The sequence below is a fragment of the Pleurodeles waltl genome, chromosome 2_2 (assembly GCF_031143425.1).
Source record: "Pleurodeles waltl isolate 20211129_DDA chromosome 2_2, aPleWal1.hap1.20221129, whole genome shotgun sequence".
Lineage (NCBI taxonomy): Eukaryota > Metazoa > Chordata > Amphibia > Caudata > Salamandridae > Pleurodeles > Pleurodeles waltl.
The window spans coordinates 896844008-896868840 of NC_090439.1; the positions used below are offsets into that span (position 1 = coordinate 896844008).

The window sequence follows — 24833 nt, forward strand, 5'->3', positions numbered from 1 at the left end:
TGCAGGCGCCTATGTGAGGATATTTGTTTAGGGCCGGGATCGGAGCTGTGGCTTATGCGTTCGACCCGGTCACCATGTTGGACACGCCTCGGTAAATACCTTATCTGATAAAGACTAGCTGAAGATTTCTTACCGACCCACCCATCCTTGCCTTTCTGTGAACAAATTTCTGGGGTCAGAGTTTTCCCCTGTCAGGGCCCTAGTGTTCCACACAAGTGCTCAGTGTTATTCATGGCTCTGTGCTCCTGGTGTGGAAAGTTGAGAAAATAAATTGATGTCAGCACGCTGTGGGTGGTGCCTATATAGGCACTGAGCACGTCACTTGCAGCGTGGATGATGCAGGTGACGTCATGCAGAGCTGAACAACACCACCTAATGGGGTGCAGGGGTACTGCTCGAGTAAAGTTTCCAGACCCAGTTCGACCCCTGGAGATAATTCAACAGGTAAGGAATCTTCGGCTAGCTAGAGTCTCTACCAGATAAGGCATTACCGATTGTAAGTAGCTTGTTCTTCTGCAATGAATTACATTTTTCCTTTGCTTCTCACGAGTAGAGTGAGGGTTTGATTGCGGCATCCACAGTATTTAGTACAGCACTCTGGCAAGGTGGTTGCTCCATCGATCATGATGCTGCTCAGCTTATGACTGGAAACCTTTTTTTCAGCAGTTATTTTCAGCTTGGTAAACGATGCAACTTGCTTAGTTGTAAGTTAGGCCATGATGATTTCCTACCCTATCCATTACTATCATTAATTATGCAATGTCTATTAAACTGGTGATAATGAAATTGATTAAAGCTTACTTTTTTGTTCATGTACTTTTCATGTATTAATATTTTGCAGTGATAAAAACAAAAGAAGAACAAAAACAGTAAAAAAAACACTGGAACCCAAATGGAACCAAACATTCATTTATTCTCCGGTTCATCGGAGAGAATTTCGAGAACGAATGTTGGAAATTACTCTTTGGGATCAGGCTCGGATTCGGGAAGAAGAAAGTGAATTTTTAGGCGAGGTACAGTTCTGCATCTGCTTTTTAACATTTTGTTAAGTATTGAGCAGAGAGTGTAACATACATATTATTAAGCTATAAGTACTTGTCTGCTATTCTATATCATTAAATATTGCAATCTACAAGAACAAAGGCTCAGTCATAGGTACCACCGTATGCATTCTCCTTCTTGGATGGGTGTGTCTTTAAAATGATCTTCCACGCTCTATTTATTATACAGTGAAGATATCTGACATTTTGCCCTCATGTTAATGCTTGGAGGGACCCTTTTTATTTAAACTTATAGTTGCAGCGTTCGCAACCGGATAAGATATAAGCATGATGTTGTTTGCGGTAGTCCAGAAGTAGGTTTCCGTCTGTCCTGAATTTCAAAACCATGACGACAAATTGTCAGTTTTTCCATTTCTGTAAATTGCCACAGTTTGTGGAACCAGCAGGCTATACACAAAGCAGATTTTGATTTCAGTTTAGTGCTATCAGCATTTTAGTCCCTCCTAACAATTGAAGCAGCCCTACTCAGTTTGCTCGGCTTAAACCGTTTTATTTGTAGGTGCTTTATTCCCAATATTATAATTCCCATAATTTCTGCAATTGGAAAACCCAGAACCCCACTAATATTATAATTGTATTTATATAGCACCTACTACCCCTGATGAGGCATTGAAACACTTTGCAGTGAGTAGCACACTACTCTGGAACCCAAGATTAGAAGTATTAGTAAATTATTAATGTTTGAATTGCTTACTGGTCATTTTCATTACTCTGATTCCTAATTCCTATTACTTACTACATGCACTTCTTGAGACAAGGCCTCACCACTACCACACCTACCAAGCACACTCTGAGTGGAAAACAAATAACAGCTCTGCCCCACTTGGCTATTGAAGGGAGACAAGGGCAAAGCACATCCTGCTATACAAGTTTTCACTGCCACTGTTCAAAGGATAAAGAGGTAGGGAGATAACGTAAGTAATGGGACGAGGAATTAGGAATTGGAGTGATGACGATTACAGGTAAGTAATACAAACATTACTTCTGCATCCATTCCTCATCCCATTTCTTACTACATGTAAGAGTACCAAGCATATACCAAAAATGAGACAGAATGTGTGCATCAAATATTTAATTAATATCCTCAACAAAGAAAATGAATCTCTTGTGAAAGAAAATTGCCAAATAGCTTCATACAGGTTTGGAAGATAAAACTGTTGTACAAAAACTCAATTCTGATTCTTGAGCCAAATTCAACCTATAATGATCAACAAAGTTTGATCGGCAATAACCATGGCAACCAAAAGGACCACCTTCAGAGACAGAAATTCAAGGGAGACACCAGATAGAGACAAAAAGGAGGACCTTGCAAAGTCTTTAAAACCAAAAGAAGGTCCCAAGGAAGAAACGTAGTCCATAAAAAAGCTGAAAGTTCATAGTAGTCATAAAAGTTTGAGTTGCGTCAGAGAGAGAAAGGGGTGGGACAAAGGTTGAAAAAAGTATTTTTTTTAAATAATACAATTGAAATCACCATTAATGTATATGTACACATGACACTTGGCAAAGTTTTAATATCTGGAGTAAATCCGTTATTATAAATACCCATATGTACATAAAAGCAGCAATATTTGCATGGTCTGATGTGTTCTTAAAGTTTTAGTAGTAGGTGCAAATCCCTCTACATATGCACTTATACATACATAGCAGCAGCAATTATGACTTGGTCTGAAATACACAGGGATTTTGTGGTGTAATATACATATTCCCCTTTATATAAATGTATCTGCTTATAATAGGAAGCATAATCCAGTATACAATGACACATGTATAGTAACAAACCTAATTTCCATACAGAGAGAAGCATAGTTTGTTCGTGCTTACTGTTGTGGTACCCTGTTATATTGTGAGCATAGTTGTCTGTGGGTCCAATGTTTATAGGGAGTAAATTCCATAGTTTGGCTGCTTAAACAGAGAAAGATATTCCACCAGTTTTTCTTGTATGTAAGAATTTTGAGGCGGTAGCGATTTTCACACATACGTTAATTTGTTTATCTATTTGGTGATTTTTTTTCTTATGGAGGGAGGTCATTTGCCATGTATTGTTTTGTGAGTGACGCAAAGCAACTTGAAGGTAGATCTTCTGGCAACTGATAACTAGTGTTGAACTCTGAAGGCAAGAGAGATGTGTGTTTGTGGCATTATATGTAGGAGCGGTAGCGTTCTGAATTCTCTGGAATTTTCTTATGATTGACAAAGGTGAGCCGTGTTACTGACTATTAGCGTAAACCGGTTTTGATAGGACAAGAGGGATGGCTGCTTCAATCCTGTGGGGGTAATCCTAGGTGCAGAACGTTAGCTCTCAGTGTTCTCACTGTGCGAAAGTTTTATGTGGCAACCTTATTCACCTATGTCTTCATTGACAGGTAGGAATCAACTGCATTTCCGAGGTTTCTTACCTCCCAAGATATTTTTGGAAGTGTTCTTAGATTGTCAGGCCAGGCTCAGAGATATTCATAGGTTTTCCAGTCACCACCAGGGAGTATTTCGATTTTGGAGGTGTTCAGTTTGAGGTGTCTCCAGGTAGCCCAGAGGCTACAGAAGATATTTGATGCCCTTTGGGCTTTCCAATTTAAGACATATCTTTGTGTCAACTGCATAGTTATAGCAAGCAAAGTCAAAACCATTGATCAGATCTGGTAATGATTTCATATGTATGTTTAAAAGCATGAGTGAGATGATTGAGCCTTGAGGGACTCCTGCTTGAATGTTGTATGATTTAGAAGAGAATGGAGGAGCATGTATATTTGTTATATTGTGTATGTACACTATCATCCAAGTGTGGGCTGCGCCCTCTAATTTGGCATCCTTAAGTCTTTGGATTAGTGTCTCATAATCCACTGTGTGAAAGGCCCAAGAGACGAAGGGCAGCAACCCCATTCTGGTCTACTGTGTTTTTAAGGTCATACTACGTAAAGATTAGGGCCAATTCGGTGCCTCTTTTTGGATGGAATCTAGTTTAGAAGTCGGAGTATGAAATTGTCTTCAATGAATTGTGACATCTGGCGAAAACCACTCTTTATATAATCTTGGCCCAAAATGGATAGTTTGCTCTATATCTGTAGTTGTTGGGAGTCTTGATTTTCCAGGTTAGGTTTTTAACAAAGGGATGTATGCCATTTTTAGCCTGGGAACCTTCTTGTTGTTAAGGAGTTATAATGAGTATTCTGACTGGAAAGGCTGCTGAAGTTGATAGTAGAATGTTTTTGAAGATGTGAGGTGAAAAAGGTCAGAAGGGCAACCGACTGACTTGCTTGCTCTGATGAGATCCAGAATTTCAATCTGTGATAGTTCTTTGATGGACTGTAAAGGCTGTGTTTGTCTTTCCATTGAGGGTTTTGTCAGAAACTGATTTGGCTGTTGTTTAAGTAGGAATCCAACATGTTTGTTCTAGTTGTGAAGTAATTTGCCATTTCGGCACAAAAGTCTTTAAAAATGGGAGTGGTAGTTTCTGTGCTTATGTGCTTATTGGCTTATGGAATTCGGAGTATATTATAAATCTTCATTGATACAGTTTCATACCTGAATTCGGCTGGAATGGTATACAAAGCCTACTTCCATAATGTCTCAATCTGGGTACATTTCCACCATATGTGTGAGAACAAGCCCATGCCCACTGGGCACCTCAAACATCCAATGTTGCAGGGAAAATCATGTGTAGGTATTACTGTATCAGGTACCATTTAAACATAACTTTAAACTGACTCCCTATAAGTGATGATACTGAAGGACTTTAAAATCTCTCACCTAATTATTCCCTATCTTGGGAATGTTTACTGCCACTTTTCTTGGTATTCCTTGGTTTTGTCCCTAGTTACTCTGGAAAATCGTATAAAATCAGATGCCATGCCCTTGGCCCTCGAATTCACCTAACAAATGACTCACCCGTAGTTAGTTGCATAGTCACAGCTTGTTTGTTTGATACAGGTTCCAGTGCTGAAGTTGCATACATTGCAATCTAGCATGCTCTCCTCCATGGAATTCTTTCTTACACTCTTCAAATGTTTGAATGCGCTCCTGGCAAAAGAGTTCTAAAAGCATTCTACAATCCCTTCCACTTGCTGTAGATGGCCTGGTTTGTGCTGGTGCAAACTGGGGATTGTTGTGGATGGGCATTTTGGGTAAACATGCAATCTTAAGTGCCCCCTAACCTCTGTCCTGTACCATATATAATGTTGCTTTCACTGGGGAAGCGCGTTTTGAATGCGGAGGCGGTCCACAGGGCAGGAGCCCTTTAAACTTGATTCGCGCTCCCGCTGTCGCGGGAAGCGCGTTTTGAATGCGGAGGCAGTCCACAGGGCAGGAGCCCTTTAAACTTGATTTGCGTCCCGCTCTCGCGGGAAGCGCGTTTTGGAGGCGGAGGCGGTCCACAGGGCAGGAGCCCTTTAAACTTGATTCACGTCCCGCTGTCGCGGGAAGCGCGTTTTGGAGGCGGAGTCGGTCCACAGGGCAGGAGCCCTTTAAACTTGATTTGCGACAGCGGGAAGCGCGTTTTGGAGGCGGAGGCGGTCCACAGGGCAGGAGCCCTTTAAACTTGATTTGCGCTCCCGCTGTCGCGGGACGCGCGCAGGCCAAGCCCGGGCCCGTCCTTCGCCCGTCAGTGCCCGGAAGAGGCTGGGCTGGGCCACCCCCCTGAGAACTCCCTTGGGATTTCAGGATCAGGCTCATTGGACTCCTAAGAGGTACTGCATTTTTCTCTCCTGTGATTGTTCTTCCATAACCCCCCTTATTTGGGTTTCACGGCTTAGGAGGTCCTAAGTCTCTGGCATCTAAGTAAGATCCGCTAAGAGAGCAGTTCCACTTATCTATTTACTATTTTCACACTGCCATTGCTTCCCTGTATTTTACTCATATCGGCTTAGATTGGCGTTTTGCTCCACTATTATTTGCAAGACGATGGGTAAAAGAAAGACCACCACACCTGTGGCCGATGGAGCAGACGCTATGCCCGTCCAATCATCAATAACTAGCTACTTATCTTCAGTTATCGGGCCATTGAAACTGAAATTGTCCAAGTGGAAGAAAGAATTGGGGTGGCAAATAACTTGACTCAAAGAACCTCTTTAGAACCCACGACTTATATACAGTCTGCAGTCTCTTCAATTGCTCCCCGTGAGTTCAATTCGCCTCTGCCTGAAGATGACGTTAATGCTTCGCATTCTTTACAGCCCTTTAACACAGCTAACATCGAACATTTAGCTGACACTCCCCCTCCCCCCAAAAAAAGGAAAGCTGGAGGACTCCGTAAGTGTAATAAGTTACTCAAATATCCAACGAAGGCTAAGGAATGTATTTCTACACCATTGGATACCCCGGCCGACCCTTTTCCAAAGGAAACTCCATTATTGGGAGAACTAGGCTCAGACTGCAGGATTCTAAGAGACAATCATTTGACCAACTTAGACTCGATCCTCAAATCTTTTTTTTCGGCTTTAGAGGAGAAGCTAACATTACTTATTGATTCCAAATTTGAGCAGTTACAAGAAACTATTTTTAAATATCTGCCTCAGCAGTCCACTCTAAAATCTAGTACAAATTCCCCTCCCTCTACTCCGAAATTGGTGTCTGATCCCAATGCCTCTCAGCAGGCTAACTGTTTAATGAATTGCAACCAACTCCCGTTCCATCGCTTACCTACCCGCAATTCCCATGATGACTTATTAACTGATTCCCTGTCTACTCTGGCTGGTGGTGCGATTGCCTTACTGAGGCCTGAAACTGCTTCTAAACCTAGATCTTCCACTAGTACAAAGGAGGTTCTACAGCTTCCTCCGGATAGCTTGCCATATGTTTTAGTCTTAGCAAACGTTCCTCCTCTTGATTGCACTCAGAAGGAAGATACTCATGCGCTAATAAGGAAATGTGCACATTGGATGAGCCAAAAACTTAGACATCAAGATGATCTAAATAATAGAATAATTATGGCTAGAAGGGTGAAGTGGTTAGGCTTGTCTAAAAAAGCATATGAAGGCAATTGCATAGTGATTAATTTAGCAAATTCTCATTGTGTTAATCATTTGTTGGCGTCTCTAACATCGAGTCCAAAAGGGGAAGGTGGGATCAAAGTCTATCCATTAAGCTTTTTCTACAGGCCGCCCACTTTATCACTTCCTCCTATGAGGGCTTCCCATTGTGAAAATATTCTAACAAAGGCATCTTTACAGAACCCCACCCTTGACCCTGGGGGTACCCAAAATCACTCTTCCCTTGAGGCAATTGATTGACAATTGGAGGGCTTGGGGCTCCTAAAAGATTATTTACAGGAACCAGAGCTGATGGGAGTGCATACACTTTTGGAATCACCCATAGGGTCTGACGAGTTAGTTAGCTTTCCACATCGTACAACAGACACGGTCATAACTGAGGAGTCTGGGAAAATGCCCCAGCAAAGTAACGCATTGTTATCTTTAATTAGTTGGAATATTGCTGGGTTGCGTTCTTAAGTTGAAAATTTGGAATGGCTGGAATTTATATCCACATTTGATATCATTTGTTTTCAAGAAACTTGGCTTACGGCACCCTTCCATTTAGACGGCTACTACTCTGTATCTCAGCCAGCTACTCCATCTAGAGCAGGCAGAGCAAGTGGCGGCCTTCTGGTACTTGTGTCATTATTACTCCCAAAAATTGAGGTTTCATTGATTTGGTCTTCTGCTTTTTTTTTGGTAGTTTTATTATCAATATCCGGACGGAAAGACATTTTACTCTTAAACTTCTACAATAACATTCCAAGTGTTGCTCTGCCAGGAAGTCTCGAAGAGCTTACAGGCCAACTAGACTCAGCCGGGAAACTCCAGGACAGGGAATTTGATACGATCTGGGTTGCAGATTTTAATGCTCAGTTATGCAAGTAGGAATTACCTCACTTATGTGGTGCCGCTACAGAAGGCAGAGAGTCACTCACTCATTTTATTCACTCTAATTTAGGAAATGCCTTGAATACCCTTATTTATAAATGTGATCTTGCCTTTGCAAGGGATATGGCAAACAGTCAGATAAGAGAAACACCCACACACCTATACAGGAAGTACTAACGGCAGCATTATTGATTTTATTCTTATTAATTCCTCACTTTCACGTTCAATAGTGGATTTTAAAATTAAATCTCACTGTGCCAGTGACCATAACCCTTTGAGTATAAAATTATCCTTTAAAACTAGAGCAATCTTACCTAGGACTGCATATAAAGGGAAAGAGGTGTTTAAAAGAAATTCTGGCCCTCGCATGAGGTGGGAGAGAGTAAACCCTAACACTTTTCACACGAACCTTATTACTCAAAATAAGGCTTACATCAACACTTGCTTGTCCCTGCAATCCACTCCATTCCACCTTATAACTGCCTTTGAATCTTTAAGCTGTTCTATTTCTCAGGCACTGATGTGTGCCCAATATCCCAAAGGTGCAAAACCTAAACGGTGGTTCAATTCTGCCTGTACGGCTGCCCATAGAGATCTAAAGTCAGCGATCAGAACTATTCCATGTAATCGGGATCTAATTAAACAGGCCAGGGGCCGATATAAATCAGTCCTTGAAGAGAGAAAGAATGAAATACGCACTAGCGCTTGGGAAGACCTTATGGCAGCGACGGAACTACGGGATCCCTCTCAATTTTGGAAGGTGGTTAATCACCCATATTTTTCAGGAAAGGAAAATAGGGATGGCGACTGTTTGATACCAGAGGGGTTTTGGGTAGACCATTTTTCATCTGTATTTCCATCTGCAAATAATCCCAATGACGGAGGGGAGGTATGTGGCCTCCCATGTTCGGCTACTCCAATTCCAGTTAAGAGCGGCATTTTACTTGAGGCACATGAGATCAGTGCAGCAATAACTAAAATGAAACTAAGGAAAGCTCCTGGCCCTGATGGGATACCGGTGGACCTATTTAAATCTCTACCTGATCTGTGGGTTCCATTAATCACAAATGTTCTGAACAGTGCTATTCAAAGTGCTATCCCCTCCTCATGGTTAATGGCAATAATTGTTCCGATCTTCAAAAAGGGTAATAGGCTTGACCCCTTCTGCTATAGACCCATCTCTTTAATAGACTCCACAGCAAAGATACTGGGGAGTGTCATTCTGACCCGGCTTGAGGATTGGGTTGTAAGGACAAACATTTTATCGCCAATTCAATATGGGTTTAGGCCTGGATTAGGCACAGTGTACCAGGCCCTAAATTTACATCTTATCCTTAGTAAATATGTTATTGCCAAAAGGGAACCTATCCACCTAGCATTTATAGATCTGTCTAGTGCATTTGATATGGTGAACAGAGCAAAACTGTGGGACATAATGGATACAATGGGGATTGAGCAAGATTTGTTAGTTTTGATCAAACGCTTATACTCTGACCTCTATATTTTTATTCAGTTTGGACAACACGGCGAAAGGTCCCATCCCCTTGTTTCCAATCGAGGTGTTAGACAGGGCTGCACACTGGCACCTTTCCTGTTTTTACTGTACATAAACGGCTTGTATAATTGTTTGGTCCAAAATGGTAAGGATTTCCCAAGGATGAGTTTTAGACAATTGCCAATTTTACTATATGCCGATGATGCTGTTTTAATTGCCCGCACGGCCAATGGTCTACAGACTCTCCTGGATCTTTTTTTAACACACACACGAGAGCTTGATTTGAAAGTCAATTTTAAAAAATCACACGTTATGACCTGCGGTCCTAAAAACACTCGTACCAAATGTTTTAGAATGGGGGGGAACACTTTGACAAAGGTAAAAGACTTTTGCTATCTAGGTCTGTATCTAAGTTCCACTCTGTCTTGGAAATTCCATTAGAATTTTAAGTTTCAACAACTGGCAAGAAATGTTGAGGCAATCTTTCGCTTTGCCCGCAGATTAGGGCATAGACCGGTCCACCAGATCCTCACGCTCTACAACTCTAAATGTGTTTCGGCGGCGATTTATGGGGGTGGCCTTGGGGATATACCAGTCCAAGCATTTTACAGCTTGCAGAGAATTAATTCCTTCATCGGTTACTTATGGTACCTAAGAACATAGCGAACATTTTATGCCATGAGGAACTGGGAATCCGCTACATTACAGATTTGATAGATATTGCCCCACTTTTGCTATGGATAAAAGTATGGTCAAATCCGGCGGCTACTTTAACACACGATTGTGTAAAAGATTGTATTTCACTAACAAACTGTAACAAAATTCCATGGCTAAATTTTGTTCACAATGGCTTCCGAAACTTGGATTTGGAGTATATGTATTTTAAACCAGAGCTCCTGCCAGCTAATGCGAAAGAAATTGTTAAACTTCGACATAAAGAGCATGTTATGAATCTTAGATACCAAGTGGCAGAGAAATTGAGCTCTTTTAATTCATACATACAAATTCTATCATCAGACTTGCTAGAACCTTATTTTGTTTGGTTCCCGACCCCTTCTTTATACTCTTTACTCGTACTTTTTAGATTCAATCTGATCCATTTTAGAGTGGCGTTCCCGATAAAATGTGTGTGGGAAAAAACACTACCGCCATGCCCTTGTGATAACTTTTCGAAAGAAAGTACTTGCCACTTTTTCTTATTCTGTAAACTTTACTCAGTTCCCAGGAAATCCTTTTTATTACCCATTTTGCATAACTTGCACACTTCTTCCTACAAAGAAGGATTGACTGGCATCCAAAGCCTTTCATCCAAACAAATCTGGATTTCTATTCTTAGTTTTATTAAATCCGCTATCACCATTAGAAACCGATATGAACTGGTAATGTGACTATTTATTAAGAGAAACTAGGCATTGTCTTATTACTATATTGTCTTATCATTATATACGCTTTTATAAGTATTTATTATCTTATACTGTTTTAGTAAGCTTGGGCGGTAAGCTTAGACTTAATAGATTTGCTTTTTATGAATGCCATAAGTACTGTATTTTATGATGACTTTTATGTATGTATGTATACTTTTATGGCTAAACGCCGAATAAAGTTATTTTTACTGACTGACTGACTGACACTGGAGTAGTCAAACATACATTTCTAAACCTTTCTTTCTAGTTCAACCAGGCTGGGTACCAAAGCAGTACTGCTGTGTTCATCACAACCCACTTCTAAATTTCCCTGGCTGTCCACTAATGCTAGAAATTGAATATGTACTGCCTAGTAGTATTTTAGTATGTCTGGGCATACAAGAACACCTCTCTTCCAATGAACTATGAGTAGTTTCTTGCTGACAATAAAGTTCAACATGTTTCAATGCATGGCTATGAGCTCCTGTATGGGAATAAGAAAAGCAGTGACTTGACCACAACACCAGTAGAAGGAGTATGTTAATTTTAAGAACATTTATTCGTCTTAACCAACAGATACATAATTTGTGCCAGTGCCCCAGATTTTCTACTATTTGCTTCTTCAAGTACGGCCAGTTAGCTGCTAGCTGCAAGCAAATCCTATAGTTGGTTCGTCAAAAGGGCAAGCGTATTTTTGTAGAGGGTACTGGTCTCTAAGGGACATATAATACTCTTGTTCCAGGGATATGTTTAGGCTTTCTGATTAATGCCTGTTCATTTTAAATCTAGTGACTTCACATGATCTAAGTTAATTGCTTTATCTTGTTCACTGGTGATTAATTGAAAGTTATTCGTCAGAGACTTTTAGCCCCAGCTTCCTTACCTTTTTGAATTATCTCCAGGTATCAGACTAGATCTGGAAAGGTTTTGCGAGCAGTACTCTTGCACGCTGGTAGGTGGCATTGTTTGTCTCCATGTGATGGTGTTGGTGGCATCCACGCTGGAAGTGACGTGTGCAGTGCTCCAGCGTGCTGAAATCAGTACTTTTCTTTCCACGCCAGTCAGTGCCAATCTGAAAAAGAGCTACTGCTTAGTTACTATATGACTAAACTTTTCCAAACTTTTTCTCAAAGTCTTTTCGAAGTTTTCTTTCTGGTGTGGCAAGATCCCATTCGAGAGTCAGGCCCTTCAGATTCAATGCTGAATCCAGACCTATGCAGGTCATGCCACCTAGACTTTCATTGGTGCCTCTCCTGATGTCGACACTCCCAGCGTCACCGGCATCCACCAGCAGGGCCAACCCCATTGTGATCCCCAACACGGAGCTGGATGGGCATTGTCCAGCGCCGACTCTGGTGCTCACTGGAGCCATAACTTCCAGGCTAGAGCCTGCGCCCTATTCATATTGGCTAGTACTCAAGGAGGATTGGGAGGGTTCCCTGGACCTGGAAGAATACCAGCCCTACGACACAAACGTGGTGGATCAAGCCTCTACCACCCATGTAAATCCTAGCATATTCTCTACCACACCACCGGACAGGGAATCCAAGAAACTGGATTCCTTAGGGATTCCTTGGGGAAGAAGATATTTTCTTCCACCAGCCTGGCATTGCAGCCCTTGAACACCGCATGCCTTTTGGGACGCTATTCCCATGGTCTGTGGGATACAGTTGCACAGGTGCTGCCAGCAGTTCAAGAGGAGCCCTGGGCTGTACCCTCCCAGGTTGTAGCCGACTGGAGAGATGCAGCTAAGTTCATGTTTTGCTGTGGACTGGATGCCACCGACTCACTGAGCAGACTGGCTGTTCTGGGGATGTCCAGGCATCACTCATGGACATACCCTTTAATGTCTCCTCATCTGTTTGAAGACAGAGCGGATTCAGTGCTGGAGAGCTTTGACAGTAGAACTACAGCCAGGTCATTCTGCCTTTCCATGGCCCTTCTTCACCATCAATCCACCTTTTGCTTCTTTTGTGGCCACAGAGGGGGCTTCCAGCTGCGCCTATACTCTCCCAGCCACCGTGGCGCGCAACCTTCCCAGCCTTTATTTGGCTGAGTATACGGTAACCACAGACCCTGTGAGTCAGGTAGCGAGAGGTCAAACCAGTCCACCTCCCACCATCAGCTACAGCCTCGAAACTCATATAGTCTTTCAGCTGTGGCGAGAGGCTTTGTTAGATCTGTTTGCCATGACAGAGAATGCACAATGTCAGCACTTTTATGCACTGGAGTTTCTAGGGCAGCTCTCACTCGCAGATGCTTTTCATCTATAGTGGAGCTCAGGCCTCCAGTACGCCTTTCCACCCATACCATTCCTGCCCAGAGATTTTATGAAAATCAGGAATGACTGGGCCAAAGTCATCTTTGTGGCTCCAGATGGTCATGGAGAGTTTTATATCCCAATTTGTTGAGCTTTCCCATCAGTCCTCAACCAGGCTACCCCTTCAGAAGGATCTTCTGTTGCAGCAGCAGGGGAGCGTTCTCCATCAAACTGTCAACTCTTCACCTTCCTGCATGGAGATAGAGTGGCGCCTGTTGACCGCTTTCGACCTTCCTTCCAATATCTGCCTTGTTACCTTGGCAGTCAGGCGTCCCTCCACAAAGATGGTAAATGCCTGCAGCTGGTGAAAATTTGTGGCATACTGTACGGTCGGACAGATAGATACCCTTACTGCCCCCACTCTCTCTGGTTCTTCTCTTCATTCTTTCTCTTACCCAGCAGGGCTCTGCTCTGGGAATTCTCAAGGGCTATCTTGCTGCTATTTTAGCTTTTCTGTGATGCCTGATCAGCCAACCCTTTTCAAATCCTCTATTGTACATAGATTCTTGGAAGGTTTACAGCACCTATTCCCACCTCCCCTTTCATTATGTCTCAGTGGGACCTCAAACTTGCCCTTGCTTTCCTTAAGTGCGCTCCTTTTGAGCCATTGCACAATTGTCTCTCAGACTCCTTGCTGTCAAGACTTCCTTTCTTGTGGCCATATCATCTGCCTGAAGGGTCAGTGAGCTTTGGGCTTTGTCATCCAAGCCTCCGTACTCGAACATCTACTCAGACAAACTGGTTCTTCGTATGTGAGCTTAATTTCTACTGAGAGTGATCACTCACCTTATATCCTTTATATGCTCTGCCACATCCCTCCAAGGAAGAGGAGCAACTAAACAGTCCAGACCCAAAAAGAGCGTTGTTGTTCTACCTTGACAAGAAAGAAGAGTTCTGGGTGGATGGCCAACTATATGTGGTGTATGTTAGAGCAAAGAAAGGACAAGCCTTGCAGAAACTGACCATCTCCAGATTGATTGTGCTCTAAATAAAGTACACATTGGTCAGAAAGCAACCCCCTGAGGGTCTGTGTTCTCACTTCATCAGAGATAATGCTGCGTTCACTGCTTTAGCATGCAGAGTTCTGGTGCTGGATATCTGCCAGGCAACAACGTGGGCTTCCTTACACATGTTCACAAAACACTGCTGCCTGGACAGTCAGATCCATTGAGACGGGCAATTTGCCCATTCAATCCTGCAGGACTTCCTCATATGAAAGTGATCCACAGATGTTCCTCCGGGGAGGTATTGTTTAGGTGTCTACTCAAAAGGTAAGGAATTTGCAGCTAGAAGACAGTCAGATGTGCAAGTTTCTTACCTTCAGTAATGCCTTATCTGTTAGAGACTATCTAGCCACAGATTCCTTACTGACCCTCCTCACTCTGCGAACAGCTTTTTAGGGGCAGGGTTTTCCGTTTCAGGCCCCTAGTTTTCCACACCAGTGGTCAATTGTCTTCAAGGCTCTGCGCGTGGAAAATCACAAAATGAAACTGATGTCAGCGTGGTGAGGCAGAGCCTATATAGGCACCACACACCTCACGTCCGGCATGGACTACGCCATGCAGAGCCAAAAGGCACCACCTACTGACACGCAGAGGTACTGCTTGAGAAATAATTTCCAGATCCAGTCGGATACCTGTAGATAATTCAAAAGGTTAGGAATATGTGATTAGGTAGAGTCTCTACCAGATGAAACGTTACTGAAGGTAAATAACTTGTTCATTCAAATTCACTGCTTGTACTCTTGACACTTTCATAGAATGTTCATCTTGAGCCTTCCAGAACAATGTCCAGGAAAATATTACTGTTTCATCTTTAGGCACTACTGCTCCTATACATGTCCTTGGTATTCACCTTAAGTCACCATCAGAAACTTGGTGCACTCCGGCTTCAGTAAAGCTGAATGTGCTTACAAAGTATTGGAAAGACCCTGTTAGAAAGAATGTGCAGCTACCTAATTAATTCAGGCATTCCATCCATCACTTTTTGTTTACTTATACACTAAAGTGTACAAAAAAATTATGGACAAAAAAGTGATTGCTAGGGACCGCATCCCAATCCGTCATTATTTTGTACACCATGCCACCTCAGTTTGGACCCAGCCATATGCAAATCAGTGTTGAACCTGCTCCGATGGTAACAGTCCAGCCTGAACTCAAGAATTCCATCTATCACCTTGTTGTTGCAGTTGATTCCCTAAATGCTATGTGTATGCTCAGATATAGGTCCTGTGCTCACTATGTCAGTGAAATCTAGCAACGTCCAATTGAAAAGCCTCAGTCAGATCAAAGCCACTCTGGTTGCATGTGTTCAGGGAGGACCTGGCTGGCAGTTTGGGCTGGACTGTTCGTATTGGAGCAGGGTCAAGACTGATTTGCATATGGCTGGGTCCAACCTGAGATAGCATGATGGGGAAAAAGCACAATGGACTTGTATGTGGCCCGAGTGATTGCCAGTGGCTGACATTAATTCAAACCTTCCCCCTGCTACATAGTTATTTTAGACAGTTGCCATTTTCCTGCCTTTCTGCTAGTGCCCAGGGTCACATGACTGTTAATGTCTCTCCTGTGTTGTGATGTGTATTCCCCCCAGACAAGGGCATAAGGTTCTTGGGTGTGGGTAAGGCTGTTCCTCTCCTGAACAAAACTGATAAACATGTCATCCTTGGCATAGTTTTCCTCCTAACCTTTTGCTACCATTCTTTCTGTTTTGCTGATGTCGTTTTTACTGGCTTTTAAATTCTGCACACCCTACCACTGCTAACCAGTGCTAAAGTGCTTGTGATCTGCCCTTAAAATATGATTGAATTGGTTTATCCCCAATTGGCATATTTAATTTACTTGTAAGTCCCTAGTAAAGTGGCATTACCTGTGCCCAGGGCCTGTAAATTAAATGCTACTAGTGGCCCTGCATCACTGATTATGCCACCCTCTCAAGTAGCCCTTTATAGAGGTCCCAGGCCTGTCATTGCAGCCTGTGTGTGCAGTTGTAAATTGCCATTTCGAACTGTCAAAATTAACCTTTTGCCAGGCCCAAACCTTGCTTTTTAAGACACGTCACCACAAGGTAGGACCTGAACAGCCCAGAGGGCAGGACGCAATGTATTTAAAATGTTAGGCATGTACATTTTTAACTAAAATGTTTTATTATTTAAAATACTACAAGTTGATCTCCAGAATATTCATCACAAAGATGGTACCAATCATTAGACAAGTACTTTTAAATCCTAAGTAGCCACTCACCACTCCTTTGGTAACACCCACTGCTTTTCTTGTTGGTGTTACATACAAATGTAGAAGAATACATATTTTTTTACCTATTACACCATTCCTGACTCATAAAAGTTGGTAACAATTTGTATGTATATGAATACATTTTTGCCCGCATAAGTTCAATTTTCATGGACACCACTTTGTCTAATACGTTTGTTGTTGTTGTCCATAAGTGAAACAAAAAGGCTAATATAACAAATTATGGACTTTAACCTCAGGCCTACTATCTGATATTAGTCTATAGTTGTGTTTTTTTAGTTGTAACCGTCTGGATCTTTCAGAGGGGCGGGTGTTATTTTAAGAGGTTTTGCCAGGAAATACTCAAAATCTGCAATGAAAAGTTTAATTAAGAATCATAGACTAAATAAGTTACGTGAAACATTATCATCATCAAAAACCTCATGGAGCAGTGAAGACACAGAGACAATCAAGCACCGTAGAAACTAGATTAATGAAACCATAAGCAGAGCCTTTTGTTAGAACACCCATGTTTGCAGAGCTCTGATTGGTAGGAATTGACCTGCATTTCGTAGTGTATCTGGCAGTGTGTATATTCCACGATGCACTAGCCTGAATCAGCATTGCCCAGTCACCACACTTTAGGGTGACCAGAAGTCCCGGATTTCCCCGGACAGTCGCGGTATTTACGGGACTGTCCCGGTGTCCCGACGGTTCTCTTAATTTTAAGTAAATGTTCCGGTTTTTGGGACACATGTCAGATCATTAAATAAATGTCCCGGTTTTTGGGACTAAGGTCAGATCATCAAGGGAAGCATACGTTAAAGGTATGCTCTCCTTTAAGAGACGCCTACAAAGTATGAAATTATTAAAGTAATGTATCTGTTACTGTCATGCAACACAGTCCCCTGTCTGCTCCCAGCAGGGAGACGATTGGGGAGCAGATAGAAGTGGGTGGGGGCGGGTTGGGGGTGCAGGTCAAGCCACTGCTAATTTTATATATGTAGTCTTGTAAATGTGTGTGTAGGCACACATTCACAAAGCTACTCAATAAACGGGACAAGCCAGATATAAAAGTGAGAGTAAATTATTCAGTCCTTCTTTTATGTCTGACCTGTCCCGGTTTTTGTTCTGGTCACCCTACCACACTTGCACGCTTGATCTTGGATTTCATAAGTATCTGCCACTGGATCGCAGATCTCAACTTGGTTTATAGTTAGAGACACTGATTTAATTTTTTTATTTATTTTTTTAAGTCTGGAACATGTCCATAAATGAAAATATGCATCAATGAAAACTTATGACAACTTGTTTCTTTGTGGACTTAAAAATTATATATTACCATCAGCGTACCTTTCCAGGAAACTTTAATTTGTTGAGGCAGTAGAGAACAGGATGTACATATTTGTAAAGCTAAGCAGTACTTAATTGTATGAGTACATTTTCCACAGATTAGCAAAACACTTACAACATTAGTAGTACGATTCACCTTTTCAGTATGCCAAGTGCTGAACATGAAGGCAAGTTAAAAGTAGTGGTTAAAAAGCATCTGTAAATCAGATAAGTATGCCACTTTCTTGTTTGGATGTATTATGTAAATCCCATGCTGAAATCCGGATCACAATTGTGCTACATTTGGGAGATATCACAGAATCTACATATTTCACTCTGTTAAATGGCTGAGACATCATCTGTTGGCACCACTAGACTCCTGGGACCTATTACCAAAGGTACATTTACAAATGATTTAATATGCTTGCACATGTACAAATAACAAAGTACAAAACTTTATTGTGCTCAGCCAAAATATGCCATGACAATTAAAACAACCTTTGTATTTAAAATACACAATCTGTTTTTTAGAGTTACAATAGATAAAAATACTAATGCTCATTAAGAATCTTCAATGTGATGAATTACATTATCAACCCAAAGGTCAACCATAGAATTATTAAAGGGTGCACTAAAGTGCAGTTAATACATTAGAGGACAGCAAAATATACCAGGATTGCTATATTTTTGTAAGCAGGAGAATTAACAACTTGTTAGATTTCAACTTTGACACCTTTTAAGCAATTAACAGAGTTAATATCATGAGCAATAAGAAGATTTTTCACCAGTGCAGTATTCCTTTACAACCGTGTAATATAAGCTGTTACAACCTAAATGTAGAAGGAAGTTTGCTAAAATCAAGGTTTTTATAGACTTTATTTAAAAAAAAATCTGTTTATTAAGTTTATCAGATTTCCACACAGCAATCCGGATATGCGGCTAATTACAATGCCAACATTCCTGACAATAGAAAATCATGCCAAATATCACTGCACATAAACAGAGCATTTAGGGCCAGATGTACGAAAGGATTTTACCCATTCTGTGTCTATGGGAAAAAGCTTTCGTACATATGGCCCTTAGTAACAATGACTTAAAGATAAAGGAAGGTAAAGTGAAGCACAACCAATATAGAAAAACAGAGATGCTCTCTAGCAGCCTAGAAGCAGGCCGGGTGATCGTGAAGGAGAAAGGAAGGTGGGGAAAGAGAGAGGGGGAATGGCCACATAGGGAAGGCAGGAGGCAGAGGAAGAGCGCCCGGGGAACAACCCAGAGGGAATCTCCGACCACACGAAGCGTCCCATCAGTCGCTGTGCCTGCATGAATGGGGTCAATTTTGAGGGCGAGTTCGCCGGGGGCGCGCGGTCTCGCTAGTGTCACTGTTCTCATCGCACAGAGTGCAGGGGCAGACTCGTACAGCATCAAAGCAACAAACTAGACATTCCAACCCGAGGCCTGTGGTCCCATGTCCACCTCCATATGTGCATGTGCTTTATCTATGAACATGGAAGCCACAGTTCAGGGTGCGCGGGTATTGTCTTTGTTCTCCAGTTGATCAATAAAAGAATCCCATGTGTCCGCCCCTTTGCCCACCACCCCCCTGTCACGGAGGGAGCGCAGAACCTGCGCCTCTGCTCTGGCCCAGTGTCACAATTCGTTTTACCAGTGATGTGTGCCTGGAGCACTCAGTGATGTCCACTGTGTCACTAAGAGACGTTTAAATAAACAAACGCAAGGTCTACACAACGGTGTGCCTGCTTCCCCCCCGTTTCGCAGGCGGACCCCCAGCAGGTAGGATTCGGGTGTAGGGGATAAAGAGAGTCCCGACCAGTCAGCCGTCCGTGATGTGATGTGATATGCCACGCGCACAGCACCGGGGGGCAGCCCCATGTCATATGGAAAAATTTTGCTTCTGGGTCCCCACATCTAGGGCACTCCGGGGTAGATTGTGGGAAGATGCGCTTAAGCCTATTTGGGGTTAAGTAAGTCTGGTGTAGATAGTTAAATTGTGTGTACCGAAAGTGGGAGTTACGTGATACCTCTCGTGTTGAAGTGAGTGCTGTAATCCATGCGCGCTGAGTCAATGGCGTGGGCAAAATCGCATCCCATCTAGCCTTCGCCTGTGTCTGCGCCTCCTCAGGGCAAGCAAGTAGTGTTTTATATATCCAGGATATGTCAGATTGCATGCCCACTCCCATTAGCAATTCGTGTAATAATGGTGCCGTTTGCGGTTCGCTGTTGTCATTTCCCCATGTGTCAAGCACCAGCTGATGCAGCGCCCCGTACGCAAAGAACCCGTCCTGAACAAGGTCGTGCGCGTTTGCTAGTGCTTCATATGTTAGGAAGCGTCCTTCCTCAAAGATATCTCCTATAGTCTGTATACCTTTCATGGACCAGGCAGCTAGTCCTTGTTGTCCAGCTATCCTCCCTATGCCCAGGATGGCAAGCAGGGGGATCTCGGGCGAATATGGTGGGGACTGTTCCCCCACCCCCATTACATACCGCCACCAGAGCCACCCAGCCACATTCATCAGGGTATTACGCAGGCGCGGTGGACCGTCCAGACCAAGAAGCCATCGTAACACATTTGAATGGCCTAGGAAGGCACCCACCATCAGACCCTCGGAACTGAAGGGGGTCTCATAGCCAGCGCATGATCCAATGTATCTGCGCCGCTGCATAATACAATTCGTACTGCGGAGCGCCCATTCCCCCCGCTCCAATGGTAAATAAATCCTGGTCAGGGCCACCGCCGACGCTCACTGCCCCACACCAGTTCGGTCAGCAGGCTGGTCAGAGGCTCAAAGAAGGCCTTGGGGAGTGCCTGTGGCAGGGCGGAAAAACAGTATAATACTCGTGGGAGAAAAATCATTTTTGCGATCGCCACTCTCCCAAGCGGAGACAGCGGAAGTGAACACCAGAGGGGTAAAGAGCCTCTGATTCACCTAATCGTTCTACCTAGGTTCCCTTCCTGAGATCCTAGGCGCCATGATATATATGTACCCCTAGGTATTTAAAAGTAGTGTAACACCACGGTAAGGTATAAGCCGAGGTCGTGGCCTGCTGTGGCTCCGATACTAACCGCATCGGAAACAGGCAGGACTTCGACCAATTCACTCGCTTACCAGAGAGATCACCAAATGAGTCCAATAAACTCAGCAGATCCGGGAGGGATTTGGAGTAATTACGTAAATATATTAATGCATCATCCGCATATAAGGAGACGATCCGGTGCTCGTCCCCGTCCAAAATGCCCCAGTGTGGAGCCATGCTTCTTAGCCATGCGGCTAATGGCTCAATTGCCAATGCAAACCAAATCAGCGATAAAGGACAACCATGTCTCGTGCCCCTGCCCATACCGAACCCCTCTGAGATAACCCTGCCTGTCTTGACTCTTGCTTTTTGGGTCTGAGTATAATACAGTTATCCAACGCATAAAAGTATTACCGAAACCCATGCGCCTCAACGCTTCCATTAAAAAAGGCCAGCCTTGAGTATCAAATGCCTTTTCTATATCCAGAGAGACCGCGATTCGTGCATAGTCAAGCTCCGGGGTCACCGCCATAAACCCCAGCAGGCATCTGATGTTAATGAAGGTGTTGCGGCCGGGTATAAAACCGGATTTATCCAGATGGACCAGGACTGGCATTAGCGGAAGAATTCGGTTTGCCAGCACCTTTCCCAGTAATTTACAATCTGAGTTCAACAACAATAAGGGGCGAGATGAGCAGACGTCAAGGGGATCACAGCCTCTTTTATGGAGGACCACTATCACCGCCTCACGTTGCGACTCCGGGAGCCGACCCACCCCAGACGCTTCCGTCAGCATTTCTAAATATGGTGCAAGTGTCTGTGTAGAGAAAGTCTGGTTGTACTCGGCTGGCAGACCATCACCTCCCGGAGCTTTATTGTGGGCTAATTGCCGCAAAGCTTGTTGAATCTCATCCATTTCCATAGGTTTCTCTAGTTCTATTAACTGTGGGGCTGTCAGGCGAGTTAATTGAAGTGCCTGGAAAAAAATCCTGCATCTGCCCTGGCGGTGGAGGGGGACGTGCCATATACAGAGTGCTATAATAATGTCTTTATTTCTAGCTGTGTATTTACTATGGCTCCGGAGTCCAAACGGATGGCGCTTATGGGAGTGTGCTGTTGCTCACCTTTCACTAGCCAGGCTAATAACCTACTAGAGCGGTCCCCCTCGGAGTGCAGCTGAGCTATATGATGTCAATAATCAAACTGCCTTAGTCGCGAGTCAACCTCAGCCCAATTTCCCTTCAACCCAACCAATTTACCCCAGTCCTCTTTGCCCGATGCCACCACAAGCTCCACCTCGTGCAGTTCCGCCTCAATTTTTTGTAAATCCTACATTAACGTGCGACGAACCCCCCTGCCATTGACATACACATGCCCCTTACCACCACCTTATGACCATCCCACTCGACCGCCTGTGATGACGCCGGGTAGGTATTCACAGCGAAATAAGAATCTATACGCTCCGCCAGCTCTGTACGGAAAGGGGGGTCATGTAACAGGGTCGGCTGCAGGCGCCAAGTGGGGATACACGTGGGCATCCTGCCCCATTGAACAGTGGCAATCAGGGGGCAGTGATCGGATAAGGTTTTGGCTAGATATGATGCCCCATTGAAATTGTGAGTCAGATCGTGTGAGCTGAACTGTAAATCTATGCGAGTATGAAGACGGTGGACCGGGGAGAGGAAGGAGTATTCCCTATCCAGTGAGTGTAAGCCCCTCCAAACATCGTGAAGTCTCCTCTCTAGCATCCAAGATTGCAGCACCTGAGAGAGTCTCCTGCTGGGGGTGCCCATGAGTGGCGGGTGAGATCTGTCCATATCCACATCTGGGACACAGTTAAATTCTACGCCCCAGATGCTGGGCAGCAAGGGATCTCGTGCTAATTGAGCTGAGGTGGATGGCAAAAAGTCTCCTTGCTTGGTGTTATGTGCGTAAAGTCCTGATATAGCTAGTTGTTTCCCATCCAAATCTCCCGCTAAATGAACATATCTACCTTCTTCATCTATTTGAGTGTGTGTCACTGTATAAGGGACTCCGGGGGCAATCCATATTAGCATACCTCTCGAGTATGCCGATGTCCTAGTGCCATGAACCGATCCCAACCACTTCCTACTGAGGTTACCCAAATCGTGAGCTGTGAGATGTGTCTCCTGAAGTATAACTATCTTATCTTATAGTATCTTATGGCGTTTGAGGTAAGCGTATATTCTACAGCTTTTGGAAACGCTAGTCATGCCTGTATATTCCAAGTTAAAATATTATATGTTACCATGACGGCATGAATGTGGAATACCATAGCTCTCCCTGCACAGCCGAGAATCAGCCGCTCCACAGGGGTCACCCTACCACCCACCCAACCCCCAGCCCCCACCACCCCTCAAGCATGAAAGAACTTGTGTGTAGAAAGGAAATAGGAAAAGATAAAGAACTTACAGAACCCAAAACAACAATTAACCATGTAGCACAACCGGTGCACACAGAGGCACTTGTCCGATCTAGTTCCTTTCGGAGACCCATGCGGGTGTGGGGACGCAGATGAACAAGGCGCGAATCAGTCCGTACTCGCAGCCTTATGCGGATAATCTTACTTCCTGCACGATCCTGGACGCTCCGCCACTTGCACGCAGCCTCCCCATCAGGTCAAGGTCAAACACGGCAGCCGTCGCTGCCCTCATCTGTACTTCGGGAGACACTTACTCTCCTGGGCCGTGATTTCCAATCAGCAATGTCGAGAGCAGGTCCGAGTCAGACTGCTTGCATACCATGGTGCCCCTTTGGGTTTCGCAGACTTTATTCGTTCCAACCCATATGAGCTGTAATGCATTGTCTCATATGTCGTCCGCCGTGTGTGGAGTGGGATCAGGGCCAAGTATTAGCGGAGATGAAGGGGGCTTGAATGACACTGCGACAAGCCTGAATCTGTGTTTCTGACCTCACTTCTGATCGGTGTTTGTGCTGTCACAAACATATTGGCCTCTTTTAAGGCTTGCGCCTGGCCGACTGCTGTCTGCGACCTCGACCCCAGTACCTGTCCTCTTTTTTTCTCCAGGGGGCGCGGGGAGAGCCAGTCTTCACATCCGACATCTTCTTTGACTGGATCCACCAGGCCCTTGGCATGTAGCCAAGGTTGGGAAAATGAGAGCCCTGTCCCCGTCCACCACTCTTAGCCGGGCCGGAAACATGAGTGAATAAGTGATGCATTTGTCACATAGCAGTGGCTTCACCCTTGTGAAGGAGGCTTGTTTATGCAGAACTTCTCCTGTATAATCCGGGTAGGCCGTGATAACAGTATTGTCCATTTGGATGGGGCCCAAAGTTCTGAAGCACTGTAGGATCTGATCTCTGTCGCGATAATTTAGAAACTGTACAATCAGCGGTCAGGGGGGGACCCCAGTCGCGGCGGCCCACCCGGGATCCGATGGGCTCGCTCCACTACCAACATAGGAGGCACATTCTGCGACAACACTGTGTCTTTCAACCAACGCTCCAGGAACACTTACGTGTTGGGGAACTCCGCCTTCTCTGGAATACCCAGGAATCTGACATTATTCCTACGCGAGCGGCCTTCTGCATCCTCGGCCCTGCGTTGCAGTTGTGTTATCTCAGCCTCCATGCGCTGAATTTGAACTTTCATGTCTGAGATATCAGGTTGTGCTGTGTTAAGCGCTGATTCAGTGAGGGTGACTGTCCACCAGTTTACGATGATCCGTTCTGAGGAGGTTGACTTCCAACACTACAGAATACATTTTTCCCTCCAGCGAGGTTTTAGTGTCCAACACCGCCTGCAGCAACTTGTCAAACTGTGCCGAATGGGTGCAAATAGTTTCAGACATCCTGTGTAGGGTGTCGGCTTGATAGCCCATGGCCCCCTCTGAGGATAAGGCATCAGCCTCAGCGCTGAGCTGCGTCTTAGATGACTTTGGCTTGACCATGATAACTTGTAGTGCTTCTGTTCTACTCACCCGATGCCACACTGGATCACGATTCCTTTATTGAGCACTGCGGCTCCCTGCGCTTCAGCCACAGAGCACAGAGCCGGCTCAATCCACTCCCGGCCGGACCATGGAGGACCCAAGCCCCTCCGCAGCTGTGTCCACGTGTATTT

The 24833-nt window shown here is 44.1% G+C and overlaps 1 protein-coding gene across 1 annotated transcript in view; it reads left to right on the forward strand.

Moving 5' to 3' along the window:
* RIMS2 (regulating synaptic membrane exocytosis 2) overlaps window positions 1-24833 on the forward strand; it is a 1513920-nt gene that overhangs the window by 979674 nt on the left and 509413 nt on the right. The window contains exon 15 of the mRNA XM_069220600.1: window positions 842-1013. Within this exon, the coding sequence (XP_069076701.1) occupies window positions 842-1013 (172 nt within the window). The remainder of the gene's footprint in view (window positions 1-841; window positions 1014-24833) is intronic.